At 44.2% G+C, this 21,287-nt stretch overlaps 1 protein-coding gene across 2 annotated transcripts; it reads left to right on the plus strand.

Annotated features, from left to right (window-relative positions):
* Positions 1–15,698: 15,698 nt before the first annotated feature.
* Positions 15,699–21,177, plus strand: RPL31 (ribosomal protein L31). 2 transcript variants are annotated; one of them, XM_081327145.1, is made up of 5 exons: positions 15,699–15,760; positions 17,298–17,404; positions 18,624–18,749; positions 20,749–20,861; positions 21,109–21,177. In XM_081327145.1, exons 2-5 carry the CDS (start codon positions 17,298–17,300, stop codon positions 21,138–21,140), a joined length of 378 nt encoding a protein of 125 aa, XP_081183271.1. In that variant the 5' UTR covers positions 15,699–15,760; the 3' UTR covers positions 21,141–21,177. The 2 variants fall into 2 exon arrangements, with proteins under 2 accessions (XP_081183271.1, XP_081183272.1); XM_081327146.1 differs by lacking the exon at positions 15,699–15,760 and adding an exon at positions 16,405–16,474.
* Positions 21,178–21,287: the final 110 nt, after the last annotated feature.

A 21,287-nucleotide genomic window follows, 5' to 3' on the forward strand; every position in this document is an offset into this window, starting at 1 on the left:
TGTGCTTTGATACAGCACTTTGGGAACATCCAACTTCTTTTGCAATTACCTTTTGAGGCTTTCCCTCCTTATGGAGGGTGTCAGTGATGGTTTTCTGCACAACTGTCAGGTCAGCAGTCTTCCCCATGATTGTGATTCCTACTGAAGCAGACTGAGAGACCATTTAAAGGCTCAGGAACCCTTTGCAGGTGTTATGGCTTAATTAGCTGATTAGAGTGGGACACTTTGAGCCTAGAATATTGCACCTTTTGACAATATTCTAATTTTCTGAGATTGTGGATTTGGGGTTTTCATGAGCTGTACGTCATAATCATCACAATTATGACAAATCACGGCTTGAACTATCTTGCTTTGCATGTAATGAGTCTATCTCATATATTAGTTTCCCCTTTTAAGTTGCAATTACTGAAATAAATGAACTTTTGCATGATATTCTAATTTTTCAAGTTTCACCTGTATGCTTTGATTGAAAACATACAGTGCCAAACCACCCTGTGATTTGTTTTAACATGGCCATTGCCTATGGCATCTATCTATTCTGTCTTCCATTTCTCACAGTGGCGTAGCGTGGGGGGTGCAGGGGGGCCGGCCGCACCGGGCGCAACATCTGGGGGGGCGCGCTCGCACTGAGCTGCTCAGGGAGCCCCAAGGGCTGCACAGAGTCGGCATGGCTCCGCTCTCGAGCTGCTCTTTCTTGCAAAGCGAAACGAGTCCGGCAGGTGAGATGGGCGGCCACATAAACTGAATAAAATAAATAGAAGCGCCCAACTCTCCGCCCAGGCTCAGGCCAACCGCAAGTGCCCCGCAGGCGCCCCGGCAGGCTTGGCCGAGCGAAGATGGACCCGCCGGCCGGCTGGCCTAGCTTCGTGCGCATGCGTGGCTTTATTTAGCGGGGCTCACGTGCGAGCTTGAATGCAGCGGCTCTTGCAGGTCGGAGCCCCGCCCAACCACCCTCGAGAGGGACCCGGAAGCATCCCGCATGCGCGCGACTCTTCTTGGAAAGTCTACGCCGCTGCGGGGCGCGTCTTTTCGGCGGTGCCATGACATCACCGGGTTAGGGGGCGCAAATTGCCCCGGGTGCTGACAACCCACACTACGCCACTGATTTCTCAGTCCTGTCCCTTGAGGCAGGTAGCAGCATTCAAAAGGCATAGTATTCAGCAAGATTAATAAGTTAATAGTTAATAAGTTAAATTATTAACTATTTAGTGTGTAATACAACATATGGAGTCAATGCAGATGCTCATTTACCAAGTAGTAACATATTAAGGCATATAAGAAATATTCCTTTGTAGCTTTTTCCCCATAAAATAAGTATAAGTGTAAGATACACGTCCTTAGAAGTGTAAGATAAATTATACAAGTATACAGTTATACATTTGTTGTTGTTAGTTGCGAAGTCATGTCTGACCCATCGCAATCCCATGGACAACATTCCTCCAGGCCTTCCTGTCCTCTATATCTTCTGGAGTCCATTCAAGCTCACGCCTACTTCTTCAGTGACTCCATCCAGCCAGCTTATTCTTTGTCGTCCCTTTCTTCTCTTGCCCTCAACCTTTCCCAGCATTATGCTCTTCTCCAGTGAGTCCTTCCTTCTCATTAGGTGGCCAAAGTATTTGAGTTTCAACTTCAGGATCTGGCCTTCTAAAGAGCAGTCAGGGTTGATCTCCTCTAGGACTGACCGGTTTGATCGCCTTGCAGTCCAAGGGACTCGCAGGAGTCTTCTCCAGCACCATAGTTCAAAGGCTTCAATTCTTTGGTGTTCACCTTTCTTATGGTCCAACTTTCACAGCCATACATTGCAACTGGAAAGATCATAGCCTTGACTATATGCACTTTTGTTGGCAGGGTGAAATCTCTGCTTTTTAGTGTGCTGTGTTTCTTCCCCAGGAGCAAGCGTCTTTTAATTTCTTGGCTGCAGTCCCCGTCTGCGGTGATCTTGGAGCCCTGGAAACTAAAATCTGTCACTACCTCCATTTCTTCCCCATCTATTTGCCAGGAATTGAGAGGGCCGGATGCCATGATCTTGGGTTTTCTTAATGTTTAGTTTCAACCCAACTTTTGCACTCTCCTTCTTCACTCGCAACAAGAGGCTCTTTAGTTCCTATTCGCTTTCTGCCATTAGAGTGGTATCATCTGCATATCTTACTTAGGTTGTTGATATTTCTCCCGGCAATCTTAATTCCAACTTTTGATTCATCTAGCCCTGCCTTTCTCATGATGTGCTGTGCATATAAGTTAAACAGGCAGGGTGACAGTATACAGCCTTGCCGGACTCCTTTCCCAATTTTGAACCAATCAGTGGTTCCGTGTCCAGTTCTCACTGTTGCTTCTTGACCCACATATAGGTTTCTCAAGAGACAAATAAGATGGTTTGGTAGTCCCATCTCTTTAAGAACGTGCCACAGTTTGTTGTTTTTAGCATAGTCAATGAAGCAGAAGTAAATATTTTTCTGGAACTCCCTAGCTTTCTCTATAATCCAGCGTACGTTGGCAATTTGATCTCTAGTTCCTCTGCCTCTTTGATTTGATTTGATTTGATTAAATTTATATGCCCCCCTTCTCCCTGAGGACTCAGGGCGGCTCACAACAATAAAAATTAAAAAACATAGACTAAAAAATTTAAAAGAGAATTAAACAATAAATGCAAAATTATGAGACAATTTAACCCAGTAAAAAGCCTAATTAAAAACTGTAGTCAGTCCAGGCCCGCTTGTTGGAACAACCAGGTCTTCAGGTCACGGCGGAAGGACCGAAGGTTAGGGGCCGTCCGCAGCTCCGGGGGCAGTTCATTCCAGAGGGTCGGCATGCCCACAGAGAAGGCTCTCCCCCTGGGGGTTGCCAGCTGGCATTGCCTGGCCGACAGCACCATGAGGAGGCCGACTCTGTGGGAATGAACTGGGCAAGGGGAGGTTGACAATGGCAGCAGGTGGTCTCGCAAGTACCCCGGGCCTAAGCCATGTAGGGCTTTAAAGGTTATTACCAGCACCTTGAATCGTACTCAGAGGGTAACTGGAAGCCAATGCAGTTCGCGCAGGAGTGGTGTAACATGGGAGTACCGAGATACTCCCATAAGCACCCGCGTGGCCACATTTTGCACCAGTTGAAGCCTCCGGGTGCTCTTCAAGGGCAGCCCCATGTAAAGAGCATTGCAGTAATCCAGGCGAGAAGTGACGAGGGCGTGGGTAACCGTGCATAGGGCATCTCGGTCCAAAAAGGGGTGCAACTGGCGCACTAGGTGAACTTGTGTGAAGGCCCCCCCAAGTTGCGAGCCCTTTCTGAGGGGGGGCAATACGTCCCCCCCATCAAAAGAGATGGAACTTGTTGGACAGTACGAGATGCTGGTATCCACAGCCACTCAGTCTTCGAGGGGTTAAGCCTGAGCCTGTTCCTTCCCATCCAGACCCGCACCGCCTCCAGACACCGGCACATCATGTCAAAGGCATCACTGGGTTGGCTCGGGGTGGAGATGAACAACTGGGTATCATCCGCATATTGGTGACACCTCACCCCAAAGCCATGGATGATCTCACCCAGCGGCTTCATATAGATGTTAAACAGGAGGGGGAGAGAACCGACCCCTGAGGCACCCCACAAGTGAGGGGCCTCGGGGTAGATCTTTGTTCCCCTGTCAATAGAAACTGTGAGCGGCCCAAGAGGTAGGAGGAGAACCACCGTAAAACAGTGCCTCCCACTCCCAACCCCTCGAGCCGTCGCAGCAGGATACCATGGTTGATGGTATCAAAAGCCGCTGAGAGGTCAAGTAGGACCAGGACAGAGGAACAGCCCCTGTCCCAGGCCCGCCAGAGATCATCCACCAGTGCGACCAATGCCGTTTCCGTGCTGTAGCCGGGTCTGAAACTGGACTGGTACGGGTCCAGATAGTCCGCTTCATCCAGGAATTGCGGTAGCTGACGCACCACAACACTCTCTACAACCTTCGCTACAAAGCGAAGGTTGGAGACAGGACGGTAGTTATTCAACGAGGCCGGGTCCAGGGCAGGCTTCTTGAGGAGGGGCCTCACCACTGCCTCTTTTAAGGTGGGGGGGAAGACACCCTCCATCAAAAAAGCATTGACAACTGCCTGGAGCCAGCCTCCTGTCACCTCCCCGGCACCCGAAACCAGCCAGGAGGGACATGGGTCCAGTAAACAAGTTGTAGTGCTCAGTCTATGCATGATCCTGTCCACATCATCCAGAGTCACAGGGTCAAACTCACCCCAAATGGTATGATCAAGACCTGCCCTCTCCACTCCGCCGGATTCCACCCAGTCGGAGTCCCGGCCAGTCTGGATCTGAGCAATTTTGCCCTGCAGATACTGTGCAAATTCCTCAGCCCTACCCTGCAAGGGGTCATCCCTCGGTCCCTGATTAAACAGGGAGCGGGTCACTCTAAACAGGGCAGCTGAGAGGTTATCTGCGGACGCAATGAGAGCGGAAAAGTAGACACGCTTTGCCGCTTCCATCGCCACTAGGTAAGACTTAAGATAAGTTCTTAGCTGTGTTCGATCAGATTCGGATCCGCTGGACCTCCAACAGCTCTTTAGGCGTCTTTTCCAGTGCTTCATCTCCCGGAGCTCCTCGGTAAAACAGGGGGCCACCTGGGATCTCTGCCGGGTCAGAGGCCGCAAAGGCACAACTCAATCCAAGGCCCCAGCAGCCGCCCTCTCCCAGGCTTCTACTAGGGCCTCGGCAGAGTCGTGGGCAAGGGAAGCAGGAAATGTCCCAAGCTCCGTCTGGAACCTTTCAGGGTCCATCAGGCGCCTGGGGCGGAACCACCTGGTTGGTTCTGCCTCCCAGCAGCAGGAGGTGGTGTACTGAAAGTCTAGCCGGAGAAGAAAATGATCGGACCATGACAGGGGTTGGATGATTAAATCCCCCCTACCCAGATCATTTATCCACTGCCCAGAGATAAAAACCAAGTCGAGTGTATGCCCTCCATTATGGGTCGGGTCCTGAATTATTTGAGTCAGGTCCATGGCCATCATGGAAGCCATGAACTCCCGGGCCAACTCAGAAGCCTCACCCACGGACGGCAGATTGAAATCCCCCAGAACTATAAGCCTGGGGAACTCAATCGCTAACTCAGACAAGATGTCGAGAAGCTTGGGCAGGACCAATGACACGCAGCTGGGAGACAGGTACGTAATCAATAGGCCCAACTGAACTCCAGGACCCCACTTCAAAAGGAGAGACTCACACCCACCTATCTGAGGGACAGTGGCCACTCGCGGACAAAGACTCTCCCGCCCCTGCCCTGGGCCCATGGCTGGTGAGGCACCCGGAAGCCTGGTGGGCATAATTCTGAGAGGGGGACACCCCCCTCTTGGCCCAACCAGGTCTCCGTGATGCAAGCCAGGTCCGCGTTCTCCTCCTCATTAAGATCCTGTATGAGGGGAGCCTTGTTCACCACAGACCTGGCGTTGATATAGACCAACCTGAGCCCAGGTTCCTGTAATTCTATGCTCCCGGGGGAGCGAGAAGAGCAATGAGGGCGGGAACAGGCCACTGCTTGAAGACAGCAGTGGCCTGTTCACCGATTACGATAAAGCCCTCTGCTCCCACACTCTCTGCCCCTCCCAATCATTGTCGGGAAAGACCCTCCTCACTCGGAGCTGCGTCTATTCCCAAAACCCTACTCCCCCCCTGCGACCATCTGATGGTCTGGACTGCTGTCCAGGTTGAACTCCCCCAAGTTCATTCCGGATCCCTTGGACCTCCCCCCTCCCGGATCCCCTTAAAATGTTATTTAAAAATCTTAGTAAAAATTCCCTCAGGTTCCTCTTTGCGGCATGCCATCTCTCTGGGTCCCACAACCCATCATCAAGGAAGATCTTCCGTAAAACAGATGTACGCTCCTGCGAGAGGGGGGAATCTCTCAGCGAGTAAAGTTCTGCTGCAGTGTACGCTGGCATACGAAAGGGAAACAGTAACATCAGACAATGAAGGGTGCCAGCAGATGGAATCAATAAAAAGTTCAGTCAGCCTGTGGCAGATCCCAAAGCCAAAATCGTGGTAACGATTGACGGCGGCAACAGCAAAAGCCATAATAAAAATCCTGCCTATACTTCTGGTAGTTCTCGATCCACATACTGCTGGAGTCTAGCGTGTAGATTTTAAGCATAACTTTACTAGCATGTGAAATTAGTGCAATGGTGTGATAGTTTGAACATTCTTTGGAATTGGAATGTAAACTGATCTTTTCCAATCCTGTGGCCACTGTTGAATTTTCCAAATTTGCTGGTAAATTGAGTGTAGCATTTTTACTGCATCGTCTTTTAAGATTTTGAATAGCTCAGCTGGAATACTGTCACCTCCATTAGCTTTGTTGTTGCTCAGCTTTCCTAAGGCCCATTTCACTTCACATTCTAGGATGTCTGGCTCGAGGTCAGTGACCACCTCATTGTAGTTATCAGGGATGTTAAGCTCATTTTTGTATAGTTGTTCTGTGTAATTTTGCCACCTCTTCTTAATCTCTTCTGCCTCTGTTAGGTCCCTGCCATTTTGGTCCTTTATCATGTCTATTTTTGCATGAAACTTTCCCTTCATCTCTCCAATTTTCTTGAAGAGATTTCTAGTCCTCCCTATTTTATTGTTTTCTTCTATTTCTTTGCACTGTTCATTTAAGAAGGCATTCTTATCTCTTCTAGCTATTCTGTGGAATTCTGCATTCAATTGGGTGTATCTTCCTTTTTCTCCCTTGCCTTTCGCTTCCCTCCTGTCCTCAGCTATTTGCAAACCTTCCACAGCCATTTTGCTTTGTTGCATTTCTACAGTTATACATATTCAATGCCATTTAAATATGTGATGTTTAGAGGCTGATAGGATAATTCAGGTCGTCCTTAGTTAACTATCAATTGCTTAGCAACCATTCGAAGTTGCAATGGCACTGAATGAGCGATACTTATAACTGATCCTCAAAGTTCCAGCCTCCCTATGGTCATATAACTGTGATCTGAGCACTTGGCAATTGGCTTGCACTTATGATGGTTGCAGCATTTCCCAGTCATGTGAGAGCCATAATGTAACTTTCCTTTCCAGTCATTGGGGAAGCCAGCAGAGAAAGTTGGAAGTTGGTCCTACACATTTTTCTCCAGGAATCTCACACTATGTATTGCTTTTGCCACAATATCCCCTTTCCAGACCAGACCCATGCACTTTTGTAGCACCACAGCACCTCCTCCCTAGCCTGTATGCACTCATGTGGCGCCAGAGCATCCTGACTCAGGAATGGGACAACTCACCATGGCCAGCTCACCGCGGGACAACTCGCCACAGGACAATTTAACAATTCAATTATTTAAAATAAATAAAAAATAATTTAAAATTTTATTTTAATTTTTTAATTTAATTTTATTAAATTTATATACCGCCCTTTCCCGAAGGACTCAGGGCCGTTTACAGGGTATTTAAAATCAAACAGTACAAAATACAAAAGTTAAAAAACAATTTAAAAAGATTAAATTGTCCCTTAAAATAAAAACCCCAGTTAAAAATTCTCAGCCTGGGCCGGAGAGCTCAAAGAGCCAGGTCTTCAGGTCCCGGCGGAATGAACGAAGGTCAGGGGCGGTCCTAAGCTCCACGGGCAGCTGGTTCCAGAGGGCAGGCGCACCCACAGAGAAGGCCCTCCCCCTGGGTGTTATCCGCCGGCAATCTTTTACCGGCGGCACCCTGAGAAGACCCTCCCTGTGTGAGCGCACTGGACAAAGGGAACTTGATGCTGGCAGGAGGTGTTCCCTGAAATATCCCGGACCCAAGCCATTTAGGGCTTTATAGGTCATCACCAGCACCTTGAATCTCACCCGAAGGGCAACCGGAAGCCAATGCAGCTCGCGGAGTAGAGGCGTTACATGGGAGTATCGGGAGGCCCCCATCACAACTCTCACGGCCGCATTCTGCACCAGTTGAAGCCTCCGGGTGGTCCTCAAGGGCAGCCCCATGTAGAGAGCGTTGCAGTAGTCTAAACGGGAGGTCACGCGCGCATGAGTGACTGTGCGTAGGGCATCTCGGTCCAGGTAGGGTTGCAACTGGCGCACCAGGCAAACCTGGGCAAAAGCCCCCCTGGTCACGGCACCTATATGGTCTTCAAAATTGAGCCGTGAATCCAGGAGGACGCCCAAGTTGCAAGTCCTATCAACGGAGGGTAACACCTCACCCCCCATCGTTAAAGGTGGAATGAACTGGTTAGTCCGAGATGCCGATATGCACAGCCACTCAGTCTTGGCAGGATTGAGATGAAGCCTGTTTCTCCCCATCCAGACCTGGACCGCCTCCAGGCAACGGGACATCACGGCGAGGGCATCGCTGGGTTGGTTCGGGGTGGAAAGAATAAGTTGGGTATCATCAGCGTACTGATGATACTCCACCCTGAAACCATGAATGACCTCACCCAGTGGCTTCATATAGATGTTGAACAGAAGGGGAGAGAGAACTGACCCGAGGAACTCCACAAACGAGAGGCCTCGGGGCGGATCTCTGCCCTCCTGTCAACACTGACTGCGAACGACCCAGGAGATAGGAGGAGAACCACCGTAAAACAGTGCCTCCCACTCCCAGCCCCCTGAGGCGTCGCAGTAAGATACCATGGTCGATGGTATCGAAAGCCGCTGAGAGATCTAATAGGACTAGGACAGAGGAGCAACCCCTGTCCCGAGCCCGCCAGAGATCATTCACCAGTGCGACCAATGCCGTCTCCATGCTGTGCCCGGGCCTGAAACCCGATTGGTACGGGTCCAGATAATCAGTTTCCTCCAGGAACAGAGGAAGCTGATGTGCCACCACGCTCTCGACAACCTTCACCAGAAAGCAAAGGTTGGAGACTGGACGATAGTTATTTAAAACATCCGGGTCCAGGGCAGGCTTTTTGAGGAGGGGTCTCACCACCGCCTCCTTCAAGGCGGTGGGGAAGACACCCTCCTTCAAATAAGCAGTTATTACTGCCTGGAACCAGCCTCGTGTCCCCTCCTGGGCCGCATAAACCAGCCAAGAGGGGCACGGATCCAACAAACAGGTGGTGGAGCTCAGCCTCCCCATGATCCTGTCCATATCATCCGGGGAAACAGGATCGAACTCAGTCCAGATAACATGCTCAAGACCGTCCGATTCCTCGTCAGACTCTGCCCAGTCAGAGTCCAAACCGGCCCGCATCTGAGCGATTTTGTCCGTCAGATAATGACTAAACTCCTCAGCCCGTCCCTGCAAGGGATCCTCCCTCACCTCCTGGTTAAAAAGGGAGCGAGTCACCCTAAACAGGGCGGCCGGGCGATTATCTGCGGACGCGATGAGGGCAGCGAAGTAATTAGCCCTCGCCGTCCTCATCGCAGCAAGATAACACCTTATAAAGGTTCTTAACTGCAATCGGTCAGATTCAGAACGGCTGGACCTCCAACCGCTCTCTAGACCCCGTCTCCGACGCTTCATCTCCCGGAGCTCCGCAGAAAACCATGGAGCCCAACGGGATCTGCGCCGGGTCAGAGGTCGCAAGGGTACAACACAGTTGAGTGCCTCAGTGGCCGCCCTTTCCCAGGCATCCACCAAGGCATTGGCTGGGCTGTGAGTGAGGGCTATAGGTATAGACCCAAGCGCCATCTGGAACCGTTCAGGGTCCATTAGGCGCCTGGGGCGGAACCATCTAGTTGGTTCTGCCGCCCAGCAGCGGGGGGTGGCATAATGGAAGACCAGCCGCAGGAGATGATGATCGGACCATGACAGGGGAGTAACAACCGGTAAACCCCCTCCCAAATCATCCAACCACTGCCCAGACAGGAACACCAGGTCGAGAGTGTGACCCACCCCCACATGGGTCGGGCCTTGAATTACCTGGGTCAGGTCCATGGCCGTCATGGAAGCCATGAACTCCCGGGCCAGCTCCGATGACCCTCCCAGGGAAGGCAGGTTGAAGTCTCCCAGCACTATAAGCCTGGGGAACTCCACCGCCAAGCATGAGAGGGTGTCGAGCAGCTCGGGCAGAGCTGTTGCCACACAGCTGGGCGCCAGGTATGTAAGCAACAAGCTCATCTGAACCCGAGAACCACATCTCAGGAGGAGGGACTCACTCCCGCCAATCTGGACAATGGTGGTCTCCTGCGGACATAAAGTCTCCCTGATAACCACCGCCACCCCACCGCCCCTACTGTGAGCCTGTGGCTGGTGTAGCACACGGAAACCTGGGGGGCATAACTCAATCAGAGGGACCCCTCCCTCCGAGCCCAACCAGGTTTCCGTAATGCATGCCAGATCCACGCGTTCCTCCTCGATCAAATCTTGAACGAGGGGAGCCTTATTAACAACGGATCTGGCATTAAGGTAAACCAGCCTGAGCTCAGGGGCCTGATCACCCTCACCCCCGGGCAAAAGGGTGCTAACCGGAGGGTCGGAGCGCGTCACCGCTCGCAAGCAGCGGGGGCGCGATCCCGGATGTCGATACGGCCCTCCGTGCACACACCTACTGCCATTCCCTATCGTCGTGGGGATTTGAAGCCCCACCCCAACACATCCAGAACCAGCCGCCTCTAACCCAAGCCCCGACCCGCCGGGACCCCAAACCGGCCCGGACTGAGTGCCGGTTAGTAATCCCCTCCCCTCCCTCACCCTCCCTAACCTTTTAAAATAACCGGCTAAAACGTAGATCAGAGGCCTCTTGATACATCTCCGCTCGAGGCCCCTATTTAAGCCCAGCCACCTCTTGGGGTCCCAACAGTTGGGCCCGTCATTAAGGGGAGTGCAGGAAAGGGCGGCAGGTCGAATCCAGGAGGAAGAAACCCCCCTGAGGGCATACAAATGTCATTCACATTTGATTTTGTCCCTCCTTTTGCATCCTTTCTTTAATGATTTCATTCCACCATTTCTTTGATATTAAGTGTAATTCTTGTCCTGCAGCGAGTTGTCCCACCGTGAGTTGGTCATGATGAGTTGGCTGTGGTGAGTTGGCCATGGTGAGTTGGCTGTGGCGAGTTGTCATAGACCTTCCTGACTCACTTTGGAGTTCTTGCCTACATTCTGACCTGCTTGTGAGCCACTCACGACTTGCAACTTCCAGCCAGTTTCCCCACTGACTTTGCTTATGGGAAGCTTGCAGGAAGTTGAAAATCATAGTCACGTGAGGTTCTTGCTTAATGATTCATGATATTTTGGTTAACAAGCACAACAGGGACTGCCAGGATTGTTCTAAGTCAGCGGCTCCCAACCTTTTCTATACCCTGTACCCCTAGAATGCTTCTGATATATTCTTGTTCAAAATAACAATAACGAATTATGCATGTACACTGTAATTTTGAAAACCCAAGTTTTCGCACCCCTGATTGGGAACCCCTGCTCTAAGCGATGTGGTCATGTAACATCATGCTTTACTACTGCAGTATTTAGCAACAGAAATTCTGATCCCAATTACCATTGTTAAGTGAATACTACTTGCAGGTTTAATCAAATTGTATTAATTTTTCAATTTAATGTTTAAGGTCATGATCACATCATTTTTTGTTCTAACTATGTTGCTACTATGGATGCAATATAGCAGTGTTTCAAAAAGCTTGTTGCTACAAATGGCATACCTTGAAAATAGCCATGTTTCTCTGTGTAGTACCATAGCAAACCTTGCCCTTCAAGAATTTTAGTTACTGTAGAGTTCATGTACATGCCATGGTGAGCTGACACCTTGCTGGCTTTTTTTGGCTAGCAAGACAGCTTTTTCAAGGGAATCACCGCTGGATCCTGGATCCTAACTGGCATAATCTCTCCAGAACAAAGGAGACATAATTTGAGATTGTTCATGTGGCTCTGGAAACTGTGGAAACTGCTGTTTTAAATGCTTATACATGGTATGGCTAACAATCGGGACTATGTTAAGATCATACTCACAAAACAGCTTTTATGGATATTAAGTTATGCCGAGCCTTATATGTTAATCTTGTTTTTGTATTTTTTGTTTTTTGCATATTAAGACTCTTCAGACTGGCAAGGTTTTTTTTACTGTATTCATTGGATGAGTTTCCATCTCCTTAAAAGATGATGGTGTAAATTTGATTTTAAAAGCTTTAAAAATATATTATATTTGGAGCAAAAGGGAACTTAGTATATGGATTTTGAAAGTAATAAATTAAGGGGCTAGACTCCCACTAGAGGGATTTGGAATTAGAATTTTGAATTATTTAGAAGATATTTTCTCAATGGAAAATAGAGATTAGTTTATTGTTTTTTTAATGGTAAGTAGACCTTGAAGGTTGGACATTAGAGCCAGAGGATAAGAACAGAAATCATTAGTGCATTTTTTATAGAATGGATCAAATGATTAAAAAAATAACAGTTATGTCCCCCTTTTAACTGATTTTAAAAATCTTTTATTCTAATGGAGTTGTAAAACAACTTTGAGCTGCAATGGATGTCTATGAAATTAATTTGAAGGGGATTTAAATGTAATACAAATGGATTAGATAGATGACTCATTCTTTAAAGGAGATGAACAGATTTTAAACCAGGAATCTGATCTGGATATCTTTTTAGTCTGAACAGACAAAAGAGCTCTGCTAAGACTTTGAAGGATTTTTTTTAAGTGACAAAGGATAATTTTATGTATTGATACAAAAGAAATTATTAAAGTTTTGAAGGATTTTTGCTTGAAACACAGCTAAGCAGCACACTACCTCTGAGATTTTTTTTAAAAAAAAGAGTAAAGAATAATTCTAAAAAAATCAGAAAAGATGTATATGGTAGACTTATTCAACCACGGTTAAAAGAAGACAATAGTTGAATTTGGTTGCCCTTATTGGACTTTTGCTGACAAAGATGGATTTATATATCATTTGGATCTTATTTTTCTAAGATATGAGATATGGAGAGAAGAGAGATTATGTTTTATTTAGAGGCAGTGATAAGTTATTAAAGTTATTTTTATCTGCTGGAATGAAGGGGGGAGTTATTTCTTTTTCTTTCCCTTTTCCCTTTTTTTAATTACACCCCCCTTTCTTTTTATATTTTTATGTTTGTATTTTTATAATTTGTATTGAGTTTTATTCTCATGTATAATTCTTAATAAAATTATTTGGGGGGAAAATTATAGGTCCAATAATCTGTAATCAATAAAATTATTTTGAAACTTGCTTTTTTTCCTGCCTAAGCTTCTCTTCATGTTTACTTGACACCCACTTTATCAACTGGATTTATTTCTTCCTATGTAACAAATCAGAGTAGATTACTGTAACACAGTGGCTCTCAATTTGTGGTCTGTGGACTCCTGGGGTGGTGTATGATGTCACGGCCGTGAAGGCTTGAAAATTTTTATGATTTAAATCTTGAAATAAGTCTTGGGGGTCTGTCTCCACAGAAGGTATTTAAAAGGGGCCTGTGGTGAGGAAAAGGTTAAGAACCACTGCTGTAACACATATGGAGCTGCCATTGAAGACCATCAGGAAGATTCAGCTAGTGCAGAGTGTAACTGCAGGCAGTGGTGGCGCAGTGGTTAGAATGCAGCACTGCAGGCTACTTCTGCTGACTCCCAGCTGCCAGAAGTTTGGCAGTTCCGAGTTTCACAGGCTCAAGGTTGACTTAGCCTTCCATCCTTCCAAGGTCAGTAAAATGAGGACCCAGATTGCAGGGGGCAGTATGCTGACTGTAAACCTCTTACAGAGGGCTGTGAAAGCACTGTGAAGCAGTATATGTTTAAGTGCTATTGCTATGTGTGGCCACAGGCTGGCAAAGATCACATCTCTGCTCCTTAAACTGCACTGGCTGCCAGTCTGCTTTTGGGTGCAATTCAAGGCGTTTTGTCCTTTAAGACCTACATGGCATGGGACCAGGTTATCTGAAGGACCTTTTCCTATTATATTTACCTGGGAGGTTTACAGTATGCCCTGGATTTGTCTGCTAAAGAGTTCTAACAGAACCCAGAAATTGTGCCTTCTCTGCTGTGGCTCCTGCCCACTGGAACCTCATTTCCTCTATTCTTAGCCTGGGACAGGCAGTTGTGGGTGTTTGATGATCTTAAAGGTATTGTCACAGGATGTAAGTTGTTTCGAGTAAAGATGCCTTTTTCAATTGAAAGGGGGGGGGGGGAACCAGGCTTATACATGCTTATCTGGAAACAAGCCACATTAAATTTCTGAGAATCTCTTCTGAGTAGGTTTGCAAAGAAGAAACTGATAAACGTTATTAAATTTATATGCCACCCATCTCACTGTTACAGTAGCTCTGGGCAGTTAGAGTAACCTTGCCTACTTTAAGGTACTATGCAAGGAAAAGGTATATGAAAGTACTAGTTTACTTCTAAAAAAGCATACGGGGAAAGGTATATGTAACAGATACTGTTCCTTATTTAGGATGTTGGTTTTATTTCATGGATTCTATCTGCTTTAACTTTCCTCTGTCAACATTGGAATATGGTTCTTGAAATCTTAGTATTGGAATATAAAAGTTTTTCCTTCTCTAGTGTAAACACACAATAAAAATGTCTTCTTTGATAGAATATGTATTGGGTATGACAAGATTTTTTTTATATGCACTACACTATGTAAGGAATGCTGAAATAATCATACATACTATTATTCTGAAATACTGGCAGCTACAAAGTGATTCCAAATAAAAAGGATCTTAAATTGTATTACTCCTGGGTGACCAAGAAAAAATGAAATATTATATTCCTGCTTAACAAGCTATTGTAGCCAGTGGAGACATCAAATGATACCAGGCGAAAGACCACGTGGTGGTCTGCAGAATTAATATAGTATTACATTTTTCTTGAAAGGGATGTGGTGGCTCAGTGGGTTAGGATGCTGAGCTTGTTGATCAGAAGGTCGGCAGTTTGGCGGGTTGAATCCCGAGTGCTGCGTAACAGTTAGCGCGTTACTCATCCCAGCTTCTGCCAACCTAGCAGTTCTAAAGCACGTAAAAATGCAAGTAGAAAAATAGGGACCACTACGGTGGGAAGGTAACAGCGTTCCGTGCGCATTTGGCGTCTAGTCATGCCGGCCACATGACCACGGAGACGTCCTTGGACAAGCGCTGGCTCTTCAGCTTTGAAACGGAGATGAGCACCGGCCCCTAGAGTTGGAAATGACTAGCACACATGTGCGGGGGAACCTTTACCTTTAATTTTTCTTCATTATTAGTCATGCTGGCTAGGCTATGACAGTTAAATGTCCTGAATATCTGGAGATTTTCAGACAGCTTATCTTATTTAAAATTTGATTTCTTCTCTGGCAGGCTTTTTCCTTCCAATCGCAAAAGTGAGATGGGTGGCATATAAATTTAAGCCATTTCTTTTATTCCCAAAAGGGGGGATCAGAAGAAAGAGTTGAAGATTGAGAAGTAGCACGGAGTCTAGAAAATAAAAATGCGGTTTTACATTAAATACAATTGGCTTGGGTCTTCTTAGTTCCTCTTTTTCTTAACATAACCTCAGTGAAAAAATTTTCATTGGGAGAATACTGTCTACGCTTTTTATTCTATTTTAAGAATAGTTAAAAGCCTATCGGGTCTCGTCTAAAGATAGCAAAAACCTAGTAGCCGCCGTATCTCCAGGACTAATGTATTCTTTTTTCTTTTCACTACCTCTTATGAACATTTATAATTTTCACTTAATTAAACCGCGGAAAATAAAAATGCACGCCTCCCGTCCCAATAAACAGCCTACCGCTCAACATCCGTCTTCTAACCCGGAAGCTATCTATTCTTCCTGTTGATCTTTTTCGATCTCTATGGTAGTTCCGGTTTCCTTGATTTCCTCCCATAATTCCTGTGGCTCTTCCTTTCCGTGCTGGTCCTAAGTAGGGTGAGTAGCCGTAATGTGGGTTTTGGTTGTTATCCTATTCCATCCATAGTGATGGGCCTTTTTAGGGCCGGGGCTTTGAGCCATTCCGGTTGTTGGAATAATGTCGTTCACGGAGGACTGTATGTTTTGGTGCTGACATTGAAAAATTCCCCATCGGTGCCCGAAATGGTTTTTTTCTCGCAATGCCAGTCTGCACGCAGGCCGAGTTCGCGTTTTGCCTGAATGTGTAAAAATAGAGATGGGTCGAGCTCCTTAGAAGACACTGAACACATTAATGACTAATATAAAACAAGGCTGGAGGACAAGAAAGACGATTGATAATATATATTATAATATATGAATATTATTCTAAAGAGGCCTCTAGGAAGATACATAGAAAACATAAAAAATCCCGAAGTGATTCTTATCTTTAGTACTAACCAATAAAATCGTGTATTCAAAAAGTGTAATTCATCGCCAGGATGTGAATCGTGAATTAGTGTATTCTTGTCCGTAGACTTGTTGACATGTTGGAATGTTTCTTCAGGGGGAGCATCAGCCATTTGTGCTCTCTTAGGTGCTGTGTAAAAAGCCCAGGATGTGCTTTGTAGCCATGTACCAAATATAGGTACATTCTATTTTTTATGCTTTTTCCCAGCTGATACTTCACATACTTTAGCTGTAAAGAACTGCACCTTTGAATAATTTGTTTTACTATTCTAGAATTTTGCTGAGGTAGGATTTCTTATGCAGTATTTGGGGTCTGTAGGATAATACCAATGCTCAGTAGTATCTTTGTTGCAACACTAACATTATTGATGGAATACTACTCAGTAACTCAAGATTTGAAGGGACTGAATGTGGTGTTATGACAGAGACTTAGCGATGCTCATTGTTAACCTCTCTAAACTTATTTTGCCACTACTTTTTAGTCTCATATCTTTCAACTTTTTAGATATTGGATGAGCTCTCATTAGTTTGTCCCAGCTCCTGCCCACTTAGCATTTTGAAAGCATGCAAATGCAAGTGGATATATAGGTACCACTTCCTTGGGCATCCCCTAGGCAAGGGTGATCTCTGGCTAATCCTTTCAACCTGGAAGGGCCTTGGTAAACGTACTTCGGACAAGAACATAGTAGTAGTTAGATATTTCATTTTCTAATGAAATAATAGTATAATTAGTGAATAGAATATGTGAAAGTATATTGGACAAAAAACTAGCATTGCCTTCCTCATTCAAAAGGAATGTTGCCCAAAACTGTGTTGGGGCTGTCCCAAAATTCAGGAGTAGATTTTGTAGATGACAAAGGATTGCAAAAACAAGAATAATCCCAGTGCATATTCTGCTATCAGAAGCCATTTGTCCTCTGAAGCTAGTTGGATAGTGTTCATTATTAAATAATTAGATTCACTTTTAGATTCACTTTTATCAATGGAAGTGAAAAAACTCTTTAATCTGGATATATATGCATTGTGTGAAACTTGACGTAATACATTTTGATGTTACGCTATTTTACAAAATTCTGTGTAAAATATTTTTGTTGCATATTATGAACAGATGGCCCCTGCAAAGAAAGGTGGTGAAAAGAAGAAAGGCCGATCAGCGATCAATGAGGTGGTTACTCGAGAATATACTATAAATATTCACAAAAGGATCCATGGCGTGTGAGTGGTTTTTCTCTATTGGAATTTTGATCAGGCTGTTTTAATTTTCAATGTTTTGTTAATTATCTTTTAAAATACCTTTCATTTTTAAAATTTGGAAATAGAATAGTCATTGCTAAGGTTGTTTCATAAGACGTATTTATTGGATTTAGTTGAAAAGAAATATGAATGTAGAATGGCACAGATATTAGAAACATTTAATATCAGAGCCAGAGAAATTTCTGGGGTGTTATGGACTGGCTCAGGTAAAAGTCCTGAAAGGTAGTATTTAGTGTTGCCATAATCTGTCGAGTTTATAGAAAAGCCTGAAATGAAAATATTGGTCAGCTGGTTGTAGTATTTTTTATCAAAAGTATGACATCACTGCTATCAGAGTGCTGCTACCAATGTTGTATTTTGAGAGCTCTCTAGAGCTTCCAGAATTTGCCCTTTTTGCCCTAAAATAACTGTTTAGAACACTAAAGTCCCTGATTTTTGCTTCTGCAAATTGTTTCCAAAACATACCAAAAGTATCATAGTCACAATGCAGGTGACTAGATTCTGTGCACCTGCATTAAAGATTTGCTAAAACCTGATGAACAATCTGTTACAACCATTGTATAAATTAATGCACTAAATCTTTTGATAGTATCACCCTGCTGTATTTCACTACCTAATAACTATAGGCCTTCACAATATAAGGATTAATATTACATTATATCTTAGGCTGTGCTTTTGCTTACATGCATCTGATAGGCTGCCAAATTATGATTTCAGCATATATTTTTTATTATTCTAGAACTTTTAATTAGCTACTCTTTGAGCATTTGTAATTGTACTGGTCTTTGTAATAAATATTTGAACATATTAAAAGTATGTAATAGTGAATCTAATTTTTTTAATAATGGTTTTTGTATTCAAGATTTATGTCCTTTACACTCAGGCTGTACAAGCATTTTTAAAAAAACTGACTAGATGTGTTAAAATGAATGAAGCACCCTTCCTCACAGCTTTAAAACACCTGTGTCTCAGGATATAAAGTCTGCTTCTGCTTTGTGTGTGTGAAGGCAGCTCTGTGCATTCACATTGAAAATATTGAATGTGTGTGTATTTGCACATGTAGCTGTGAAAAGGTATGCATGAAACATTCCTTTGAATGTGCATACTTTTTTATTTTAAGCTGATGTCTAAATATAAAAGCAGAAACTCACTTGATTGCACAGTATTTTTGTACTCTTAGGGGCTTCAAGAAACGGGCTCCTCGTGCTCTTAAGGAGATTCGAAAATTTGCCATGAAGGAAATGGGTACTCCTGATGTACGCATTGATACCCGATTGAACAAGGCTGTCTGGACAAAAGGAATAAGGTATGAGATTGTTTCCTTGATCAGGGTGCTCTCCTGTTGTTTGCTCAGTGCAAAGGAATAATTGTTTGCTGTTGCAGAAGTAAGATTGGGTATGATGACAGACTAATATATTTTAATACATTCAGCTGCTAAACTGGCTGATGAATTTTTTTTAGAACTGGTAAGGAAGAAAGCCACAGGCAACCACTTCTCAAAAAATCTTCCCAAGAAAACGGACTTATCCAGAGTCTCTGAAAATTGGATATGATTGAAAGGAAAAAATGAAAATGTCCAAAGTTATTTATTTGAGAGTATGTGTCTTCTCTTTCACACAAATGCAACGCTCTCCCTTGCATAATACTTTTATCTTTCATTTCCCCCCCACAACCTTGTGGAATAGGATGGACTGAGAATGACTGGTGCTTCTTAATGTACTTACAGTTCTAATAGTTAGATGCAATTATAAATCCAAGTGATTTCAGGTCATTCACTTGAACAATAGACTACAGGTAGTCCTTGCTTACTGTTTTTTTAATGAATGACTGCTGGAAATTTAACAGTAATCTAAAAAAAACAAACCCCAGCATCAATCCTAGCATTTACTTGCATCACAGCATTACTACCAGATTGATTTGTAACTGGCTGACAAACCATACTCAATGAATAGCCCTTAGTGGTTCTACATCTACATGGAAGGAAGTAGGCAGTGGGGTACCACAAGTTCCATCTTAGGCCCAGTACTCTTCAATTATCTTCATAAATGACTTAAATGAGGGAATAGAAGGAATGTATCCGATTTGAAGATGATATTAAACTGGCAGGAACAGCCAACACCCCAGAAGACAAGCTCAGGACCTAAAACGATCTTGACAGATTTGAACAACAGGCCCTATCCAACAACATGAAATTTAATGTGGAGAAAAGCATGGTTTTACACCTGGGCAGGGAAAACCAAAGATACAAGTATACACTAGATGAAACCTGACTCAAAAACAAACTGAGAGGGACCTTGGAGTCCTAGTGGACGATCACTTAAACATAGGCCAGCAATATGTGGCAGCAGCCAGAAAAGGCTTGGATGTATAAACAGAGGTGTAGAATAGAAATCGTGAAGTATTAATACCACTTTATAAATCCTTCATAGGACCACACCTGGAATACTGCATCCAGTTTTGGTCATTACATTATAAAAAAGATGTTGCGACTTTGGAAAAAGTGCAAAGAGCAACTAAGGACCTGGAGACAAAAACATATGAAGAATGATTGCAATAATTGGGTATGGCCAGTCTAGAGAAAAGAAGGACTAGGCTAGGGTGACATGATAGTGGTATTCCAGTATTTGATGGACTGCCACAGAGAAGTGGGGGTCAAGCTTATTTTCCAAAGGACCAGAGACCAGAACAAGAAACTAATCAAGGAGAGAAAAAACCTAGAACTAAGGAGAAACTTCCTAACAGTGAGAATAATTAATCAGTGAAACAGCTTGTCTTTAGAAGTTGTTGGTGCTTCATCACTGCAGGTTTTTAAGAAAAGACTGGACAGCCACCTATCAGAAATTGTATAAGGTTGGACTAAAATATTTCCAAGGTCCCTTCCAGCTTTATTTTGATTGATTGATTTGTGGTCATGTGACTGCCATTTGTATGCTTCACAATAGGCTTCCTACTAACAGAATTAATGGGGAATGCGGAAGTAAAATTACAGTAATGTGATGTCTTGCATGACCAAACAGGAAGTGGTGTAAGCCTATCACTACCATGTGATTTTTTTGCTTAGCAACAGTGCTTAGTGATGGAGTTGCCAGTCTAAATTGTAATTAAGCCAGGACTATCTGTAGTTAACATTAGTTTAAATAAGCACAGCAGCTAGAAATAAAGCAAAATTTTACATTGTTTTTTAGTTAAAAACCAAAAGTAATAATTCTGCTATTATACATAACTTGCCTACTTTTTAGAGAGCAAAGCACTAGCATAAAAGAAAAGAAAAAAACATGCTTCTAAACATTGCAAATATTTTACAGGAATGTTCCTTATCGTATCCGTGTACGCTTATCCCGAAAGCGCAATGAAGATGAAGATTCACCCAATAAGTTGTATACACTGGTTACTTATGTGCCAGTCACCACTTTCAAAGGTAAATTGTGTCTATATTAGAACAGATATCTTTTTTCTTTAAATGTTGTTATACCAGTGTTTAGAACAGAATTAATTGCACCATTTTTCAGAAAAATAAATTACATATATATTACATACATATACACGTACACATACATACATACATACATACATATGTATGTATGCATATATATGCATGTATTATACTCTATCAGTATATTCAGCTCCCTCAGTAACATGGTTTCATTGTTTTTTTTTGTTTGCAGGTCTACAGACTGTTAATGTAGATGAAAACTAAGTTTTTATTACAATAAAAATACTAAATTGATATTAAACATGTAGATGTATCTTTTTTGCAATCAGATTACTCTGGGTTACAGATCAGCAATTGAATTCCACAATTGCTCAAAGGTGAAACGGGTCTTCCAATTGCCTGGTAGGTCAC

The sequence above is a fragment of the Vipera berus genome, assembly GCF_964194415.1.
Source record: "Vipera berus genome assembly, chromosome: 4".
NCBI lineage: Eukaryota > Metazoa > Chordata > Lepidosauria > Squamata > Viperidae > Vipera > Vipera berus.

Coding starts and splice junctions, on each gene's coding strand:
- RPL31 (XM_081327145.1), top strand. CDS start 17,298: ATGGCCCCTGCAAAGAAAGGTGGTGAAAAGAAGAAAGGCCGATCAGCG. Junction 17,405..18,623: donor CACAAAAGGATCCATGGCGT/GTGAGTGGTTTT, acceptor TTGTACTCTTAG/GGGCTTCAAGAAACGGGCTC. Junction 20,862..21,108: donor GCCAGTCACCACTTTCAAAG/GTAAATTGTGTC, acceptor TTTTGTTTGCAG/GTCTACAGACTGTTAATGTA.